The sequence below is a fragment of the Panthera uncia genome, assembly GCF_023721935.1.
Source record: "Panthera uncia isolate 11264 chromosome E2 unlocalized genomic scaffold, Puncia_PCG_1.0 HiC_scaffold_19, whole genome shotgun sequence".
NCBI lineage: Eukaryota > Metazoa > Chordata > Mammalia > Carnivora > Felidae > Panthera > Panthera uncia.
Window position 1 is genome coordinate 1,715,340 of NW_026057588.1, and position 19,287 is coordinate 1,734,626.

A 19,287-nucleotide genomic window follows, 5' to 3' on the forward strand; every position below is an offset into this window, starting at 1 on the left:
GGGGACAGGGACAGACACTGGGATGGACTCAGGGGGCCCAGATCCTGAGTTACAGACTCAAAAGGTCCCAGAGAGGATAGCAGAGAGGACCTGAGTCACCAGGCAGGACCCTAGGCAATGAGGATCCAACACCAAGAGGAGCAAAGAAGGGGATGCCCCCACCCACCAAAAGAACTGACTCTGGGGAGTCCACAGACTCCAGGAGAGGAAGATGAGGTAAGAGGACACCCAAACTTCAGGATTGGAGCCCAGCAGGACAGAGCAATGTTGAAAGCCCAACAGGTGACAGAGGGTCCCAACTAGACAATGACAGACCCCAGCTGACCTTTGGGCTCTTCCTACCTGTTGATGCCTCCTCCCTTTGGCTGGCACGTCCCTTCCAATTCTGACCCCAGTCCTCTGCCTACCAGCAACTGCATACTAGGTGCCCCTCCCTGCGGGAGGGTGCTGCCTTGGTACCACTCCCTCCAGATCCCAGGTTCCCAAGGTACCCACCAGACCTGTTTGACCGCCTGCCCTGCCCCCCAGACAGGTCCCTCCAGCATGAACACCAAGCCTGACCTTGGCAGGATGTTGGGGGCGGCAGGTGAGGGATGGCAGACTGACAGGGCAGGGAGAGTCTGGCCTCGTGGGTGGGCAATAATCCCCCCCCCCCCACAACACCCCTGCAACCAAGCCTTCAACACCTCAGGAACCCACTTCCCAGCCACCCAGTACAATCAGAAGCCTAGTGTGGCAGTGGCTCTACAGGATGCCCAGGATTGGGTTGCAGTGTTGACCACCCAAAATGACTGGAGAGGCAGCCTGGAACCCCTGGGGGAACCTGGCCAGAACCAAGGAACCTCTGGAGTCCTGGGGTGGAAGGTGGGCAGACACCACAGTGGACTGGACAGAGCTGGCCCCAAACAAGCAGACAGGGGGCTGGAAACGGTTGTGGCCTTGGATTCCTCTCCCTGGAGCTCCTTCCAGGGAACATGCCTCTCAGGATGGTGGGCAGCCACCCAGATATCATGGACAACCACCAAGCCCCTCCCCAGACTACAGTGACATCTCTGCCAGGACAACCCCACCCGTCTCATTTCCAACATCCACGGAACACTCCAGGTGGCCAGGCTTGCACCCCGGGGTGCCATTGTCCTGAGTCAGTGCTGCTTCCTGGACAGAATATTTCCCTGGTGATCCCAGGTCCCCACAGACCAAAACACATGCCAGAAGTGTGGGCAGCTCCTCAGGACACTGCCATCCCCACTCTAGTTCCTGGAGCCACACAAGGACAGACATTGGCACAGGTGGGTGAGGCTGCCCCAAGAGCAGACAGATTTATTGGAGCCATAGCCAGAAGATCAACGGTTGGACTTGGCCACACGTTCCAGCTCATCCTTCTTCTTGATAGCATAGGAATTGGAAGAGCCCTGCAAGGAAATAGATGGTTAGTTTGGAATGCTGGAAGAGCCTTTTCTTGAACTGACCCCCACCCCAGTGTCCTCACTCACCTTGGCTGCATTGATGAGCTCATCTGCTAGGCACTCAGCAATGGTCTTGATGTTCCGGAAGGCGGCCTCACGGGCACCTGTGCACAGCAGCCAGATGGCCTAGGGAGCACAGGGGTCAGTTAAGCCTGGGGGCAGGGGTGCCCCCAAAGCAGATAGGACCACTGTCCTCCAGTACTCTGTGATCCCAACAAATGTCAGTTACCATGTTGCCATCCACTGGCCCACTGAGTCAAGACACAGCAGGAGCCCACAGGCTGCCCAGGTGGCATGCTGCCTATCTGGGATCAGACCAAGGGCCACAAAAACAAGCGTAGACACAAAAGCTCCTGATTACAGGAGATTTGAAACCCACCACCCCAGGGAAATGCAATGCAGTGTGTGCTCTTGACCTGGACCTCCGATTAAAAATGGACAGCTACTATAGGGGCACCTGGGTGGCTCAGCTGGATAAGCATCTGACTTCGGCTCACAGTTCATGAATACAAACCCCACAATGGGCTTTCTGCTATCAGCGCAGAGCCCAGCTTGGGATCCTGTCTCCCCTTCTCTGCTCCTCCCCCACTCGTGCATGTACTCTCATAAAAACAAAGAAACATTAAGACAGGCACCTGGGTGGCTCAGTTGGGTAAGCGTCCAACTTCAGCTCAGGCTACGTTGTCACAGTTTGTGAATCAGAGCCCTGCATCAGGCTCTCTGATGTCAGCACAGAGCCAGTTTTCAACGCTCTGTACCCCTCTCTGCCCCCCCCCCCAGCTCTAAAATAAACATTAGGGTCACCTGAGTGGCTCAGGCATCCGACTCTGGCTCAGGTCATTACCTCAGCTTGTGAGTTAAAGCTCCACAAAGGGCTCTGTACTGACAGCTCAGAGCCTAGAGCCTGCTTCAGATTCTGTCTCCTCTGTCTGCACTGCCCCCTGCTCCCCCCACCCCTCCCCCGCCACTGACTCGTGCATGCTCTAAAATAAACATTAAAAAAAATTTAAATACACGAACATTAAAAAATAAACATTTAAAAAAATAAACAGACAACTGTAAGGTATGCTAGGGACAGCTGCAGTGATGGGATGATCAGATAATTCTACCACTGTTAAACTCCTTGAGGCTGATGGTGGGGACAGAATATGCTTGTTCCTAGGAGACATCCACTGAAGTGTTAAGGGGAAAATGTTTACAATGCCTGCAACTGATTCTCAAATGGTCTGTGAAAAAATATATACCCACACATGGTATGTAAAAATATACTCAAATGAAACTGTGCCTCAGGCAACTGTTGCTCAGGGAAGGGGCCAGAGCTAGAATCTGCCATCAGAGGGATGGAAATGCAGGAAGGCTTCCTGGAGGAAAGGCCACTTTGAGTAAAACACACAGGAAGGACAAACCTTCCCACTTGCCAATCTGCCCCAGGCAGAACCACACCGGAGCCCAGTGGTGTTCCCGTCAATCCATATGTGCCTAAAGCCCCAGGCCCACCTGATTCACACGGCGCAGGGGGGACACGTCGACAGCCTGACGCCTCACTGTTCCAGCTCGTCCAATGCGGGTTGAGTCCTCCCGGGGACCGCTGTTAATAATCGCATTCACCAAGACCTGCAGGGGGTTCTAAGAGAAGGCAGCCATGAACCTGACACCCAACCTACGTCCCTCCCCGGTGTCCTCACTCCTAAAACTTGGCAGACCCCGGCATGCTTGCCATGGGGTAGCTGTTGGCTTTATGGTGTACTAAGGGCACTCTCTGCCTCATCAGGCCTCAGAGCCCTACCTCACCAGTGAGCAGATGGATGATTTCGAAGGCATGCTTAACAATGCGCACGGTCATGAGCTTCTTGCCATTGTTACGGCCATGCATCATCATTGAGTTGGTGAGGCGCTCCACAATGGGGCACTGTGCCTTGCGGAAGCGCTTGGCCGCGTAGCGTCCTGCACTGTGGGGCAGGTACTTGGCATACTTCTCCTTCACAGCAATGTAATCCTAGGGCAGCAGGGAGAGAGGATGGAGGGATCATGGTCAGGAGCAGGATGGCCAGGAACCAGAAGGACTGAGCACCACCTCTGGATAGCCCCCGTCCACCCGTGGGGGCTTGACTGTGAGGCCCGTGTGCCACAAAACAATAAATCCCCAAAAAGTACCTTTACCAAGTCACTAAAAAGAGTGTTTCCCTTATAATAGGAGGAAGGAAGATGGAAAACCAAGATTACAGCTCTTGATCTCATTAAAAAAAAAAATTTTTTTTACATTTATTAATTTTTGAGACAGAGCACAAGTGGGGGAGGGGCAGAGAGAGAAGGAGACACAGAATCTGAAGCAGGCTCCAGGCTCTGAGCTGACAGCATAGAGCCCAACGCGGGGCTTGAACTCACAAACTGTGAGATCATGACCTGAGCCAAAGTCAGACACTTAACCGACTGAGCTATCCAGGTGCCCCTCATGATCTCATTTTAAGGTGCTCCTTGGGGTGCCTGGGTGACTCGGTCGGTTAAGCTTCTAATTTCAGCTCAGGTCATGATCTCATGGTTCGTGAGTTTGAGCCCCATGCTGGGCTCTGTGCTGACAGCTTGGAGCCTGGAGACCACTTCGAATTCTGTGTCTCCCTCTCTCTCAGCCCCTGCCCCACTTGCACTCTGTCTCTCCCAAATATAAAAGTAAACATTAAATAGAGTGCTCCGCAAACTTTGCAGCATAGGCATTTTAAATCAGAACATTCTTTGTGTAAGGGCTGCCCCACACACTGCAGGATGTTTAGCAGCATCCAGTATGCTAGTAACACCCTTCTCAGTTTCAACACCCAAAAATGTAAGCCAACATTGCCATCTGTCCCCTAAAGGAGGTGGGGGGAAATCACTCCAGAGAACTACTGTTTTAAAACAATTATTTGGGGCGCCTGGGTGGCTCAGTCAGTTAAGCGTCCGACGTCAGCTCAGGTCACGAACTCATGGTTCACCAGTTGGAGCCCGTGTCGGGCTCTGTGCTGACAGCTCAGAGCCTGGAGTCTGCTTTGGATTCTGTGTCTCCCCCTCTCTACCACCTTCCCCACTCTCTCTAAACACACACACAATTATTCGTCAATCTCTCCTATATACACATGTATCATTTCTAACGAAAATGTCTAGAAAACACCAAAATGTTCAGGGGTGTTGGAATCAGAGGAATTACACGTACGTGAAGACTACTGTCAATTGTTCCGCTATGAAATACACCCAAAGATCATTCCATCACTTACACTCGCAACACATATCTACCACATATGACCCACAAAGACTAAAATATTTGCTATCTCGCCCTCGCAGAACAAAGAAATGAAGGAAAACAGAACTACAAACTATCCGGGGTGAAAAACAGGACCGAATCCTCCATGAGGCACAGTGCCTAGATCCCATGATATGTATAGAACAACAAAAAATGTTTTCGTTTCTTTTAAAATGAAAAAGGAATAGAAACAATTCAAACCGTATTTGCCTTTATACCAACGAAATTACAGAATATAATTTCTTTTTAACGAAAGGCCCACAAAAGTCCTAATGAGGCCCAGCGTAAAACAATATAGGGGTTAAGACAAGCTGGGAGGACTCCCACCGATTTCCTGCTTTCAAAACCTACTACAAAACTACAGTGATCAAGACAGTGTGGTACTGGCTTAAGGATAGATTTACAGAACAGAAAAGAATGGAGTCCAAAAATAAACCCATATCATATAGCTAGGCTCAACTCATTTTCAACGATACTAAGACCATTCAACAGGGCAAATATTCTTTTCAACATATGGTGGCATTCAGACAAACTTATTATTATGTATGAAAGATTTAACTTAAGACAACTTATAGCCTAAATTTGCTAAGTAAGATGCACAAAACTCTAAAAACAAAAACCAAATAGTGTTGGGACAACTGGATTTTCACATGCAAAATAATGATCCAAAAACAAACAACAAAAAAACCCCAAAACACCCACACAAAAACCCTGTGGGGTGGGATGTGATGTGACCTCTGAGAAAGGAACCATCTTGTGTACAGATGAAAAGAACACAAGGAAAAAATGGACATGTAGGTGTGATGGTCCAGGGAGCCCTCCTTTACCTGTCAGGTTTTCAACTTTACAGCTACAAGTTTCCAGGGACCCCTCCTGAAAGAATCCGTGTGTGCCCCAAAACCCAACTGGGTAGCACAACCACCACACGGCCCCCTCACCTGCAAGGAAATGTCATTGATCTGCACATCATCGGTGCTCCATTTCCCAAAGAGCTTGATGTCAGGGGTCTCCGCCACTGCAGGTGCAGCTGTCTCCCACTCCGTCATCCTAGGAACAGACTGTCAGAGCCCACGCACACCCACCACTGTGAGACTAACCCACAACCTGTAAGTTGGGAAGTTATGTGGAACCAAGAAAGGTTGTAAACATCCGGGTCCATCTTTCTGAGTCTTAGAAGAACCAGTTAGCTGTCAGCAAGAAACAGCTGTCTCTCACCAAGGAGAGCTGGTGGCAGGCCTGGGTCAACAGCTGCTGCGCGGGCCGTATCGAGACAGTAGATGCCAAATACCGTAACATTGCACCCGCTCAAGTTCAAATCCCAGCCACGTCATTAACGAGCTCTGCCACGCTAGGAGTGTCAAACTAATTTAGACTCTGCTCCCTCTTCCATAAAACAGAACCGTTTATATGTCATCAAGATCACTACACGAATTCCGTGCAAAATCAAAGCAAAGGCTACCGCTCGTGTCCGACACCAAGGGGGCATTTGGCAAGCACCAAGGGGCTGCTACTAAAGAAAAAACTGTGTATATGCCACAAAGTGCATCACGCATATAAAAATAACAGCAACGTCCTATTTCAAAGTATGCCTGCAGGGGCCAAACCACTATATCCGAGCCCTGCTGCAGGGTAAAGCTACGGAGGTAGCGGAACGCCAAAGAAAGAATAACTTTCCTTCGCCTCCGCGTTTTCTCAGCACATTTTCCAGAGAAAGGAAAGAGCCCACCCCCCAGGGAAGCCCCGGGCCTCGAGGATCGATGAAGACTCCCCAAAAGATCCTGAATCGTCCCTCGGACCCCCAACCCCGCGGCCGCCTCACCTGGGGGCGCAGCCGGGGAGTCACAATCACTCGGCGCGCACCACGCGCTGCCCTGGCACAGACAGGAAGAGACCGCGAGTCGCGGGCCGACGCTTTTAGCTAAGGTGAAAACTTCCGGGTCAGAGGGGACAATGCGTGCGCAAAATGACACGGTTTGTTCAAGGGCCAATCCGGAACAAGAATGTGAAGGCGCAAAGGAAAGCCGTAAATCCTTTGCGCACGCGCACTTGCAGAAGCGGCCCCATAAGCGTGCCTGGCGGCTGTTCTAACCTCCAGTACTTTCCTTCTTGGGGCGGTGGAGGGGGGAGGATGGGGGGGGAGGTGGGGCTTGCACAAGCTCAGAGAATTCTCTGAGGCCAAGCCGCCATGTCTAGTGACGGCGGAAGTCAGGCTCGCGCTCTCCACCGTGTTCCGCCGCGGGCTCCACGCCCCACCTGCCGCCGGTTTTGAGTAGGGCATCCGGTTCGGTACCCCTCTCGCTCCTCGTCCAGGTTACAGTCGCTTCACAGGCACGCGCTCGCTGTAGGCTCGGGAAGGAAGAGTGAGCCTGGTGGTCACGATTGCCCTCCGCTGGTCCTGCCCCCCCCCCCCACGTGCATGCGCGAGCCCCTCTCCCAGGTCGGCCTCCCCCACGCTTGCACGCCCGGGGTTGCTGCGGGTCTGAGCCTCCCAGAGGGGGCCCTTTCTGGTTTGACCTCTCTTCACCCCATGCCAGGGTACCCCCATCATCTCTCTTCGACCCCTGAAGCTCCAGCCGCCTCTTCATAGCTTGAGGGTAGGGGAGGAGCTCCGGACGTGGGACCAGGTGCTGTGTCCAGCAGGTGGCCTGGGGGTCAAACCCCACTGTTTGATGCATCTCGGCCATGCGTTGATGCGAGATCAATGGACGGGTGCAGGGGGGTCGGCACGGGTAGTGGGTGCCCCACCCTTGACCATGTGGCCAACTCGAAGATCTTGTGCCGGCCCTACACATCCCCCTCCTGTTTGTCGCCTCCTAAACCTAGACCCTGGAGTCTAGCTGGGACGTGGACTTGTTTTGGTTGGCTTGCCAGAGGCAAGAGGCAGCGAACACTGTGGTTGCTCACCCAAGCCGGCTGGTGGGAGGATAATGGGGCAGCATGGAGCTCCTTACCTCCTGATGAGGTCTCTGCCTCCAAGGGGATGTTTCTTCTAGCCAGACCCCAAAGGGCTCAGCCACTTGACCGAAGGGGTCCTGCATAGATAGATCTCCAGTGACCCACTTGCCCACCACCCTGTGAGCATGCTTATAGTATGGGCTCAGTAGCTGTTTGTTTACCGATTGTAAGGGCTCTGCCCCTGCCCCTACCCCAATTTCGGGAGTGTTTTAGACCAGAGACTCTGGGCCTCCTTGGACTGTTGTCCGTCACAGTTCATGCCATTGTTCAGAAGGACATACCCTGAAGGTGGCCTAAGCAGGGGGTTAGATCCCAGGCTGCAAGGGGGCACCAATATCCCCAGCCCCTGCAGCCTCTGGCCCTTATCGCTTCCCTGTCGTGGTGCGTGCAAACAGCAGCCTTGGGCCTACCACTGGGGTCTATGGGGGATGAGGAGGGGATAAGTGAACTCCTACCTGGTCCTGGCAGAATACTTTGTGATCCTTAGGGGCCCTACCTCATCCTGCGGTTAGGGTTTCTGGGGAGGTGCTAGCTGGGGAAAGCAGGGAAGCTGAGAGGCAGAGGCACCAGTTACCCTTGCACTCAGCAGGATCCAGAGGGAGGCTCCCAACCCTGCCCCTTTCTCTTCAGAAGCTGAGAAGGCACCACCCCCTAAACCTCAGTTTCCCCCTTCATTTTTTTTTTTTAACGTTTATTTATTTTTGAGACAGAGAGCATGAACGGGGGAGGGGCAGAGAGGGAGGGAGACACAGAATCGGAAGCAGGCTCCAGGCTCTGAGCCATCAGCCCAGAGCCTGACGCGGGGCTCGAACTCACGGACCGCGAGATCGTGACCTGAGCTGAAGTCGGACGCTTAACCGACTGCGCCACCCAGGCGCCCCATCAGTTTCCCCCTTCAGCATAGAAATGAGAACAGAATCAGACAAGGCCAGTTTGGATCCTATGCCCTGGGCTGCTGGTGGTTACTTGATAATGGACGTCTGTATAGAACTTGAAAGAGTGGCCTGCTGTGCATTGGAGAGCAGGAGGGAGGTCTTGCCATAAAACCCCATGGGGTGGGAAATAGCGGGGGGGATGGTCACCTTGCATAGCTAAAATTCACAAGAGTCCCTGAGACTGACTCCAGTGAGCTGCATTGGGCCTTTAGGAGAGACCCAAGGTGGAGCCAAGACTCCTGGCAGAGGACAGAGATGTGCTATCCCCTCTCAGGTAAGCGGCCTGTGTAAAGGGCGTGGTAGGTGGCCAGACAACTTTCCTAGGATGCAGGCTCCCAGGTCTGTGACTTTGGCGCAAGCCCCAGTCCAGTGACTGACAATTTGAGGGAGTTGGGTTCCTCATGTGGGACTCCCACTTCCTCTCTAGTAACCTGCATGACCAGGGTTCTCACTCCTGAAGCTCTGTGTATGTGACCAGTGAATGTCGTGAGGTGCTTTCCTGGTGCTGCTCCCAGCATTAGCCCTGGGGTGTGGGGCAGTGCACTTAGGCAGCAGGGTTCTATAAAAACGGGGAGGGCATGCAGATCTTCCACAGACCCTGTAGCTAGCCCCCATCTAGACACACCCCCAATGCCAGTACCCACCTTCAATTGGAGCTGCAACCCCCTGAGTGCAAGCAGACTCATGCCTGCCTCAACAGCAATAAGGCCTTTGTGTGGTGGGCAGAAACCGGATAATTCATTCTGAGGAGAGGCCCTTTCTGTGGAGCCAGAGCAGAACTTTTTTGCAAGAGCTTGAAGCTCCTTCAACAACTGCACCCATGGGCACGAGAAGTCCCAATTTTGGTAATCCTCATCGAGCACCAGAGGACCCGGCAGTGAGAGGCCCCAGGGAGTGCACGGGGCCTTCGGCCATTGGTGGAAAGGGCTCACTCACTGGGGCACCCACATAGCCAGCAGTTGCACTCCTTCGTGTGCGGCAACTGTGGGCAAGTCCTTCGTGTGTACCTGGGTAGGCACATGGGCAGCGGCCCTCCAAGTGCTCCTCAGCGACTGCTCCATCCATCATCCTTCGGCATGGTAGGTTCCACACAGGACTCCATACCGAGCCCTGACTTTGTCCCCGGACAGGGAGACAGAAGACCCTGAGTCAGAGCATTCAATGTCCAGATACCCAGAGCATCAAGAAAGGGAGTGGGATAAGCCCAGTGCCTCCTGAGACACACACACACACACACACACACACACACACACACACACAGCAGGAGCAGAAAGTTGGGGCAGTCAGGATGGGTTGCTGGATGCCATACATGAGGTGAATCAGCTCAACAAAATTAGATGTGTTTATGTGAGGCAGGAGCCACGAGATAATGAGCAGAAGATGAGGGTGACATAAATGGCTGGGGAGGCCTCACCAGCCCATCCTGAGCAAGCAGGGTTAGCGTCACCTTTGGAGCTGGGGGTTCTCAAATGGGGCACATATTAGAATCAACTGTGGAGTTTTGACACACATGCTCGAGCCCCAACCCAGAGGTTCCAGCGATTTCATTGGTCTAGAGAATAGCCCGCTCACCCAGGCTTTTCAGAGCTACCCACGTGTCTCCCACCCCCAACTCTTGTTCCCCTAGCGAGGCTGCAAATGGCAGATCGTTTCTGGGGCCCGAACTCCCAGAAGTCTGACTCGAAGCAAGGGCTATCAAACACCCGCTTGGCTCGGACAGGCGGCACTGCTCGTTTGTCTGGGCCGCCGTTTCCCGGGCGACCACGCAAGTTCACGCCTCGCCTACTGGGTGTGGATGGCCGCGGTTGCCATGACAGCCGGGAGTCCTGGGGTTGGACAGCCGGGGCGGCAGGACTACGTTTCCCTACAGCCCTCGCGAGGGCTCCGGCTCTCCGGCGGAGGCACTGGTTCCTCAGTGCCGCGACGGCCCGTAGGAAGAGGGAAGAAGGCTTCGTGCTGCGTGCGAGGCGGGGACCAGAGCACCCGGGCGGGCCGCCCCCCAGCTGGTATGTGGCGTTCGGCGCGTACCCGCGACCCCAGCTTGCGAGGCGGGCTCCTCCGGGCGCTCAGCGCGGCCGCCGCCCCCTGTTCCCTCCACACCCTGGCGCGTAGGGCTCCCGGCAGAGGCCGCGCGTTTCCGGTCCGCTAGCCCAGGGTCCGGGCTGGCCACTGCAGGTGCGGCCTTCAGTTCCGGCGGCGGGGCGGCCCTAGTTCTGGCTCCCGCGTGCCCAATCTTGAGTGTGGAGACTGAGGCCCACGTGAGAGGCACCCGGCCCAGGACCCGTCGTCGCGACTCTCAAAATCAAGCCCATATCCTCCGCTTGGCCGACGCGGCCTCCCGACTGCCTCCAGTCCCGCCTCCCGTCCTTTGCGCTTGCCGTTTCCCTTTACTTGTCCCCAGACACAGCGGCTCCTCTTCCTCCTTCAGTCCCAGTTAAGTGTGGCGCTACCCCGCGTTTGTTATTCTTCACCTCACTAATTTGATTTTCCTCCTGTTCATTCAAGCCCTGTAAGGATCCCCCGGTTGGCTCCGCCGCACCCACCGACCCAGACACGGTAGATGGCCTGAGAGTGCTGAAACTTCCGTGTCCTCCAGGGCCAGGGCCAGGAAGATGGAGGCACCGTGGGGAGGACAGGCACAGAACGGAGTTTTGCCCGCACTCGGGGCACTCCTGCCCTATGGGGTCATGCACTGCGTGTACAGTGTAGAATAGGGCAGATGGTTATCAGCCTCAGTGGGCTGTGCCCAAGCTCTGAGTAAGGTCAGCCCCACTAACCTTTTTCCGGTGTGCTGTTGTCATGTTCTTCAGGGCTCAGCCTGGGACACGTTCATCTCTCAGCCCCCTGTTTGCCCCAAGGTGGCTGCTTTGTGCCCTGGTCCCATCCACCAGCAGCCCCGGAAACCCATAGAAAGACTGGGTGAGCACTCAGGGTGCAGGGCATGCTCATCCAGGGCAGATGAGAGGTCACTGGGACAGCTGCAGTGCAGGGTTGGGGACAGGCTCCCAGGAGCCCTCAGGTCCGTGACTGGAAGGAAGGTCATCCAGGGACAAGTAGGGCAGTTTAAAGGTGTAGACTGGGAGCAGGGCAAGAGAGGCAGGGAGACTCTTCCCTGGTCTGCAGCTTCCATCTGCTGTCTAGTGCTGGGAGGCAGGTTTCTGTCACCGTAGATGAACAGAGGAAGATACCTATGGGAGCAGGGTGTCTGGGGACAGTTCTGGAGATGCCCTGGGTACATGGCTAATGGTTGGCCCTTGGTCCCCACATCCTGTAAGTTTGGGGTGCCTTCCTGCTAGGTGGGAGCTGCTCCTTTTTCCTGGGACCACCCAGTCTTACCTGATCCTCTCCATCAGCACGGATCAGGAGAGCTCCCCCACATAACCCACTCATCCTATGAAGGGTGCTGGACCAGTCTCCATATTAATATTCTGTGGCTGTTATAATAAATTATTACCAATTAGGTGGCTTAAAACAAGAGAAATTTATTCTCAGTTTTGGAGGCCAGAAGTCTGAAATAAAGATGTCAGCAGGGCTCCACTCTTAAGGCTCTGAGGTGGAAACCATCCCATGCAACTGTCCTGGCACCTGGTGGGTCCATTTGTAACTTGGGTCATGGCGCCAACACTCAATCTTGGCCTTCTCTTCTCTCTGTCTCTCTCTTATAAGGATTCTTATTTTTGGATTTAGGACCCACGCAGGGAGTTCAGGATGATCTCATCTCAAGATCCTTAACTACATGTGCAAAACTCCTTTCCCAGCTAAGGTACTTTCACAGGTTCTGGGGGTTAGGGTATGGATGTATCTTTTGGGGGTGGGGGGACCATTCAGTCCACTACAGCTTTATTCGGTGGCATCTGTCCAGTCCTGAGTGACCTGACACTCTAGACCACCCATCCCGTGGCCTGTCCACTGATTCCTTGGTGATTGGCTGTCTCCAGTTGGCCAGGCTGTCCCAGATGTGTTCTTCAACCCTGGTGGGTCCTTGGCCTCTGGGTCCCTAAGGTTCCAGGAGGTCATGTAGAATGCTGGCCTGGGGAACCTGCTCTGGCCGCCAGCTATTGTGCAAACCAGGGTATGAGGCCAGCAGCCATGACCCTGTAGGGAAGCATTTACTGGAAGCCCTGGGGCAGAGGCATGGCAGGCACCCAGGTCCCACTCACTGTCCTTCACACCTGGAATGCAGTGACCTGGTGTCCTGTCAGAGAGACCTGGATCCTGGCTAAGAGGCTTCCAGGATGTACATTTGTGGAAGCCCTGGTTCCTCCCCAGGGATGATACACAGAAACCTGAGTGCCTTCCCTCCTGCTGCATGGCGCTCACTGTGGGGCCCCTCTCCTCTCTGTGAGGGGCCAGAGTTCGCTCTGGAGTGACAGCTGTATGAGGAAGAGAAGAGTGATAGTCCCCACATCCGTGCTTATGGCTTCCCCCACAATTCTGTAGTTGGCCCCCTGCAAGGTCAGCCTGATCTTTGGGAGGCTGACCAGGGAACTCTGCAGAACTTTTGGTGCCTAGAGGCAGAGGCTGAGGGGGTGCAGAGGACGCTGGGGAGGTGGGTGGGATGGGCCTGCTTTTCACAGCTCTCTGTGACTGGCATTCACCCACCAGAGGGCGAAGCCCATGCCTGTGAGAGGCAGAAGCTGAATGCTGTGCATGGCAGTGGGAGCCAGTGGCTAAACTGAGTGTGGAGGACACGGTTCCATGGTCAGACAGAGCGGGGCACACCCTGTGCCCTTGCCAAGTCACAGCTTCCCACCTGTAAATCAGTACTGGCAGTGCCCGGGGGCTTGAGACACCATAAAGCATCACCCCGTGCTCCAGCTTGTGGCCCATCATGTACAGCAGATGTGTCTAGCTTCCCATCAAGAGTTTTCTTGAAATGAGTGGATTAAGAGACCCTTGGCTGAAGAAAAGTATGGGCCTGGGGAGAATGCAGAGGTTCAGCTTCTGATGTGAAAACTGCTTGGTGTGCAGTCAGCGTGGCCAGGTGGGAGAAGTTTTTATTTTATCTATCTATCTATCTATCTATCTATCTATCTTCAAATTTAACCGTGCATCCTGTATATATGTTTTTTACCATTTAATTTAATTTTAAAATTTACATTCAAGTTACTTAGCATATAGTGCAGCAATGATTTCAGGAGTAGATTCCTTAATGCCCCTTACCCATTTAGCCCACCTCCCCTCCCACAACCTCTCCAGTAACCCTCTGTTCTCCATATTTAAGAGTCTCTTATGTTATGTCTCCCTCCCTGTTTTTGTATTATTTTTGCTTTCCTTCCCTTATGTTCATCTGTCTTGTGTCTTAAAGTCCTCATATGAGTGAAGTCATATGATATTTGTCTTTCTCTGACTGACTAATCCACGTAGTTGCAAATGGCAAAATTTCATGCTTTTTGATTGCCAAATAATACTCCACTGCATATGTATACCACATCTTTATCCATTCATCAGTCGATGGACATTTGGTCTCTTTCCATACTTTGGCTATTGTTGATATTGCTGCTATAAACATTGGGGTGCATGTGCCCCTTTGAAACAGCACATCTATATATTGGATAAATACATAGTAGTGCAATTGCTGGGTCGTAGGGGAGTTCTATTTTCAATTTCCTGAGGGACCTCCATACTGTTTTCCAGAGTGGCTGCACCAGCTTGCATTGCCACCAACGATGCAAAGAGATCCTCTTTCTCCGCATCCTCGCCAACATCTGTTGTTGCCTAAGTTGTTAATGCTAGCCATTCTGACAGGTGTAAGATGGTATCTCTTTGTGGTTTTGATTTGTGTTTCCCTGATGATGAGTGATGTTGAGCATTTTTTCATGTGTCGGTTGGCCATCTGGGGGTCTTCTTTGGAGAAGTGTCCATTCATGTCTTTTGCCCATTTCTTCACTAGATTATTTGTTTTTTGGGTGTTGAGTTTGATAAGTTCTTTATAGATTTTGGATACTAACCCTTTATCTGATATGTCATTTGCAAATATCTTCTCCCATTCTGTTGGTTGCCTTTTCGTTTTGCTGTTTTTCCTTCATTGTGCAGAAGCTTTTTATTTTGATGAGGTCCCAATAATTCATTTTTGCTTTTGTTTCCCTTGCCCCTGGAGACGTGTTGAGTAAGAAGTTCCTGTGGCCAAGGTCACAAAGGTTGTTGTCTGTTTTCTTCTCTAGGATTTTGATGGCTTCCTGTCTTATGTTTAGGTCTTTCACCCATTTTGAGTTTATTTGTCTGTATGGTGTAAGAAAGTGGTCATGTTCATTCTTCTGCATGTCGCTGTCCGGTTTTCCCAGCACCATTTGCTGAAGAGACTGTCTTACTCCATTGGATATTCTTTCCTGCTTTGTCAAAGATTAGTTGGCCATCCGTTTGTGGGTCCATTTCTGGGTTCTCTATTCTGTTCCATTGATCTGAGTGTCTGTTTTTGTGCCAGTACCATACTGTCTTGATGACTACAGCTTTGTAATACAGCTTGAAGTCCATATATTTCATTTTTACCTAACACTTTTGAAGACCTTGCTTTTCTCATTACAAAAGCATTGTTTAAAACATACAAACACGTACCTCTGTCCCATGCATTACTGTGCCTGTGGCCCGAGCTCAGATGACATCCTGGATGCTGCAGAATGGACTCACCCAGGCAGACACCTGGGCACACCAAATGCAGGAATATTTATGCTCGGGTATATTCTGTTGTTTTGTTTTGTTTTTGAAGTACAGTTCATATAATATAAATGAACCATTTTGAAGTGTACAATTCACTTTGGTTTTTAGTATAATTTTTAGTTTTTAATATATTTGCTATGTTGTGCAACAATCACCATTGTCTAATTCCTGAACATTTCCAGCACCCCAAAATGAAATTGCATACTCATTAAGCAGTTACCCCCCATACTTCCTTCCCTCAGCCCCTGGCAATTACCAATACAGTCTTTGTCTCTGGATTTGCCTATTCTGGATTTTTCACATAAATGGAATTGTGCAGTGTGGTCTTTTTGTGTCTGGCTTCTTTCACTGAGCTTACTGTTTTCTGAGGTCCAATCACGTATTAGTATTTCATTCCATTTTATTGCTGAGTAATACTTCCTTGTATGAACAGACCACATCTTGTTTATCCATTCTTCAGGCGATGGACATTTGAGTTATTACTAGCTTTGGGCTATTATATAAAAAATGCTGTAGTGAACATTTGTGTACAAATTTTTGCTTGGATAGTGGTTTTCACTCCTCTTGGATAAATATTTAGGAGTGGGATTGCTGTGTCATGTGCTAACTCCACGTTTAACCTTTTGGGGAATTGCCAGGCTGTTTTCTACAGTAGCTAGCTCCATCGTTTTCCATTCCCACCAGCTGTGTGGGAGTACATTGTGCAATTGCCTTTTTTTCTTCCAGCTCTTTCTGCCTATCTGTCCTCATTAGGACAAAGTCTGAGTGTGGTGAGTTAGCTGGAAGAGGCTGATCAGTCCACCCACACTGGGTCCACACAACCCAACAGTTTTGTCAATCCCAGTGTACAAGTGATACTTTTTGAAACCTGGACCCCCAATGTGTCTATTTTATTTGCACAGCAAGCCGCTCATTCTAGAGAAAGCTCCTCCCTTGACCTTCCCCAGGCAGGCCATCAGGACCCTGCAGGAGTCATGGCCACTGAGCCTGGCTCCATCAGCCCTGGGCATGGTGTCTGTTGCAGGTTAGATTCATATCCATCTGTTGTTGGGATGGTCAGCACTGGAGGGCAGAAGGAACCCACAACTGCTGTTCTTGGAGAGCTGCAGACAGGCAGAAACCCAGTAACAGGGTGGGATAGCAGCCACTTCCCACCTGGAAAGAATATCTGTGGACTCAAATCCATAGGTGCTTGGGAAAGAGATGTTTCTCTCTCAGCCTCCCACTGGCTCCCATGGTGACAGATCACTCTGTTAGGGCCCCATGGACAGTCTGGCACTGGGGGACAACATGCTTGCCCAGTGGCACCCAGATGTCCTCAAACTTGCTTGAAGTCCCTCATTTTGGGGCTCTGAGCACCTCTGCTTGGGTCTCAATCTCCAGGTGGTTAAATTGCCAGTTGGAGAAACCAAGGCACAAAGTGGTAGTTGCCACAATGGGGAAGGTGTTGGATTTCCAAGGTATTAGCCCTGATCAGTACCACCCATGGGAGAGGGAACCAGCAAGGATCAATATCCTTATGGGCCTGAATGTGGCCCCATGAAACCTTAGTCAACCCAGATGCTAAGTGGCTTTGAGATTCAGATGGAGAAAGGTAGCCTCATCTGTCCTGGGTCTAAGGCCAGTGTCACACAGGCCTGGAGGCTACAGGAGGTTTGGCAGTTACCACATGTGACCCGAGTGAGGACTGTCCTTATTGCCATCTTTGTTTCTTTGGAGAATGCCCCAGACCATTGACTTGCTGAACATGTGACCATACAAACCACCCTTAATATGGGCCCTTCCACTTCCCATGCTCCATTGATGGCCCAGCTGCTTCTATGACCCCTCAAGATCTGTGGAACGTGTCAAACTCTGTATTTTCACCTTTTATGTACATAATTTTCACTCCAAAACATTTTCCTCCAGATCACTGACTGTCAACAAATCTTTCCCATTGTGGTTGTGATGTCCATGGGCAAAATAATCCACCAGAGACTGTTGAGAGCAGCATCCTGAAAAGAACCACATCTGGTTACTCTGAAGTGTCCTTGGCTGAAAATGTGTAGAGAGATTTGGTTAAATGCTTCCTTTTAGTTCTTTTTAGTTAGCTAGATTCTTTTTAGTTCCAAGCCAACTTATTTCAGGTCACTGGTGCCCCTGGGCACCTGCTTTTTAGAAATTTGCAAAAATGACAGAAAAGCAACAGTCGGTCAAGGAAAAGTTGGTGAAAACAGTTTCATCAAATAGACTCAGATTTCTGGAACTTTTGATAAAGGAATATCTATCTGCCTTCCACAGAAAAGGGAACAGAATGAAAGAACAAGAGCCCAAGCTTTTGTGCTCAGTGAAGTGTTGATTTAGTGCACTTACATACTCAAACTCCAGAGGCTGTGCTGGGCAAGTCCATATTTGTTCTGGAGGTAGCAAGAACTTAGGAAGAATTCTCATTCTTACCATGGACTCTTTTTTTTTTTTTTTTTAATAAAAAGTTTTTTCAAGTTTATTTTTGTGAGAGAGAGACAGAACGTAAGTGGGAGAGGGGCAGAGAGAGAAGGAGACACAGAATCTGAAGCAGGCTCCAGGCCCCGAGCTGTCGGCACAGAGCCTGATGCAGGTCTCAGACTTGTGAACCAGGAAATCATGACCTGAGATAAAGTCGGAGGTTTAACCAACTGAGCCACCAAGGTACCCCTACCATGAACTGTTTAACAGGTCAATCCTCTCTTAGTGACTGTCATTGATCAGTAACCTAATCAACGTGCAAGTCCTCTTCTTCCTCCTTTCCATATTCCCACCCATCAGGTGGGCCTTCTCTGTCTGACCCTTCCATGTATGTTTGCTGCACATCAGATTCACTCCCCCTGCTCTGCATATTTTAGTTATGGCCCGCCAAGTGAGCCCCTACCCAGATGGGACTGTTCTGAGCTGCATGTGTATTAGATTCCAGGCTAAACTTTCATAGTTTTGTTTAATCTGAATGGCATCTTGATGCACATACTGTGTTTTCCCAGTAAACCATATGAAGAGCTCAGAAAAAGCCACTGTTGTAGGGAGAATAATGCACCCCACCTTCCTCAAAAGATGTATGTGTCCTAGTCCCTAGAACCTATGAATGTGTTATTTCACACAACAAAAGGGACTATAAGGTGTGATAATGGATCTTGATGCGGGAGATTATCCTGGCTTATTTATGATGGGCCCAATGTAATCACAACATCTTTGTATAAGAAGAGGCAGGAGAGGCAGAGTCTGATGTTTCACTGCTGGCTCTGAAGATGGAAGACAGGGCCACAAGACAAGGAAAGTAGGTGGGATCTAGAATCTAGAAAAGGCAAGCAAACAGATCCTGCCTTTGAGCCTCCAGAAGGAAGCAACGCTGCTGAAACCTTGCTTTATGTGAGATAATAAATTTGCATTGTTTTAGCCACTAAATTTGTGGTGATTTGTTATAGCAGCAATGGGAAACTAACAGCCACAGTGGCATTTGGAAATAGTCGTAGCGGGCATCAGGCCTTCCTGGTGTTGGTTGTTGCTGGAGTGAACAGGGCCCCTCCATTCAGCTGTTTGCATTTACATTTACCATACCCGTTTTGTGGGTATACCCAAAGACAACTCAATCTTTTACAGAAACCTAGAACATGTATTCTGGAGAGACATTCTATTATTGAAAAATCAATCCTTGGTAGACATAAGAGGATTTATGAAGGAGGTAAACTCTACCACTGGTCACTATGCCATGAATGACCTGTAACCATCAACAGGTTTTGATCTGAAAACATTCAAACCAAAGAAAAACCCATTGGTATGATATATGTAATAAAATTTCCCATCGAGCCTCAACACAAGAGAATTCTTTTTGGGGAGAACCTAGGAATGTGACCAGGTGGGCTCAGTTCCACTTCAGTGACACAGCTTACTGCCTTACTGACTGAAAACACTAAAACTAACTCCTGCCCAAACCATGCTTCACAGGTTGGCTAGGGCACTACTCATTACATTCACTGTCACTCATCAGGGTCCC

At 50.9% G+C, this 19,287-nt stretch overlaps 1 protein-coding gene across 1 annotated transcript; it reads right to left on the reverse strand.

Moving 5' to 3' along the window:
• Positions 1 to 1,292: 1,292 nt before the first annotated feature.
• RPS5 (ribosomal protein S5) lies at positions 1,293 to 6,655 on the reverse strand. Its single transcript, XM_049621927.1, has 6 exons — positions 6,557 to 6,655; positions 5,676 to 5,784; positions 3,253 to 3,462; positions 2,964 to 3,092; positions 1,494 to 1,592; positions 1,293 to 1,412 (listed from the first exon to the last, which is right to left on the reverse strand). Exons 2-6 carry the CDS (start codon positions 5,781 to 5,783, stop codon positions 1,344 to 1,346), a joined length of 615 nt encoding a protein of 204 aa, XP_049477884.1. The 5' UTR covers position 5,784; positions 6,557 to 6,655; the 3' UTR covers positions 1,293 to 1,343.
• Positions 6,656 to 19,287: the final 12,632 nt, after the last annotated feature.

Coding starts and splice junctions, on each gene's coding strand:
- RPS5 (XM_049621927.1), bottom strand. CDS start 5,783: ATGACGGAGTGGGAGACAGCTGCACCTGCAGTGGCGGAGACCCCTGAC. Junction 3,463..5,675: donor TCAATGACATTTCCTTGCAG/GTGAGGGGGCCG, acceptor CTGCTGCCCTAG/GATTACATTGCTGTGAAGGA. Junction 3,093..3,252: donor TCCATCTGCTCACTGGTGAG/GTAGGGCTCTGA, acceptor GCCTTCTCTTAG/AACCCCCTGCAGGTCTTGGT.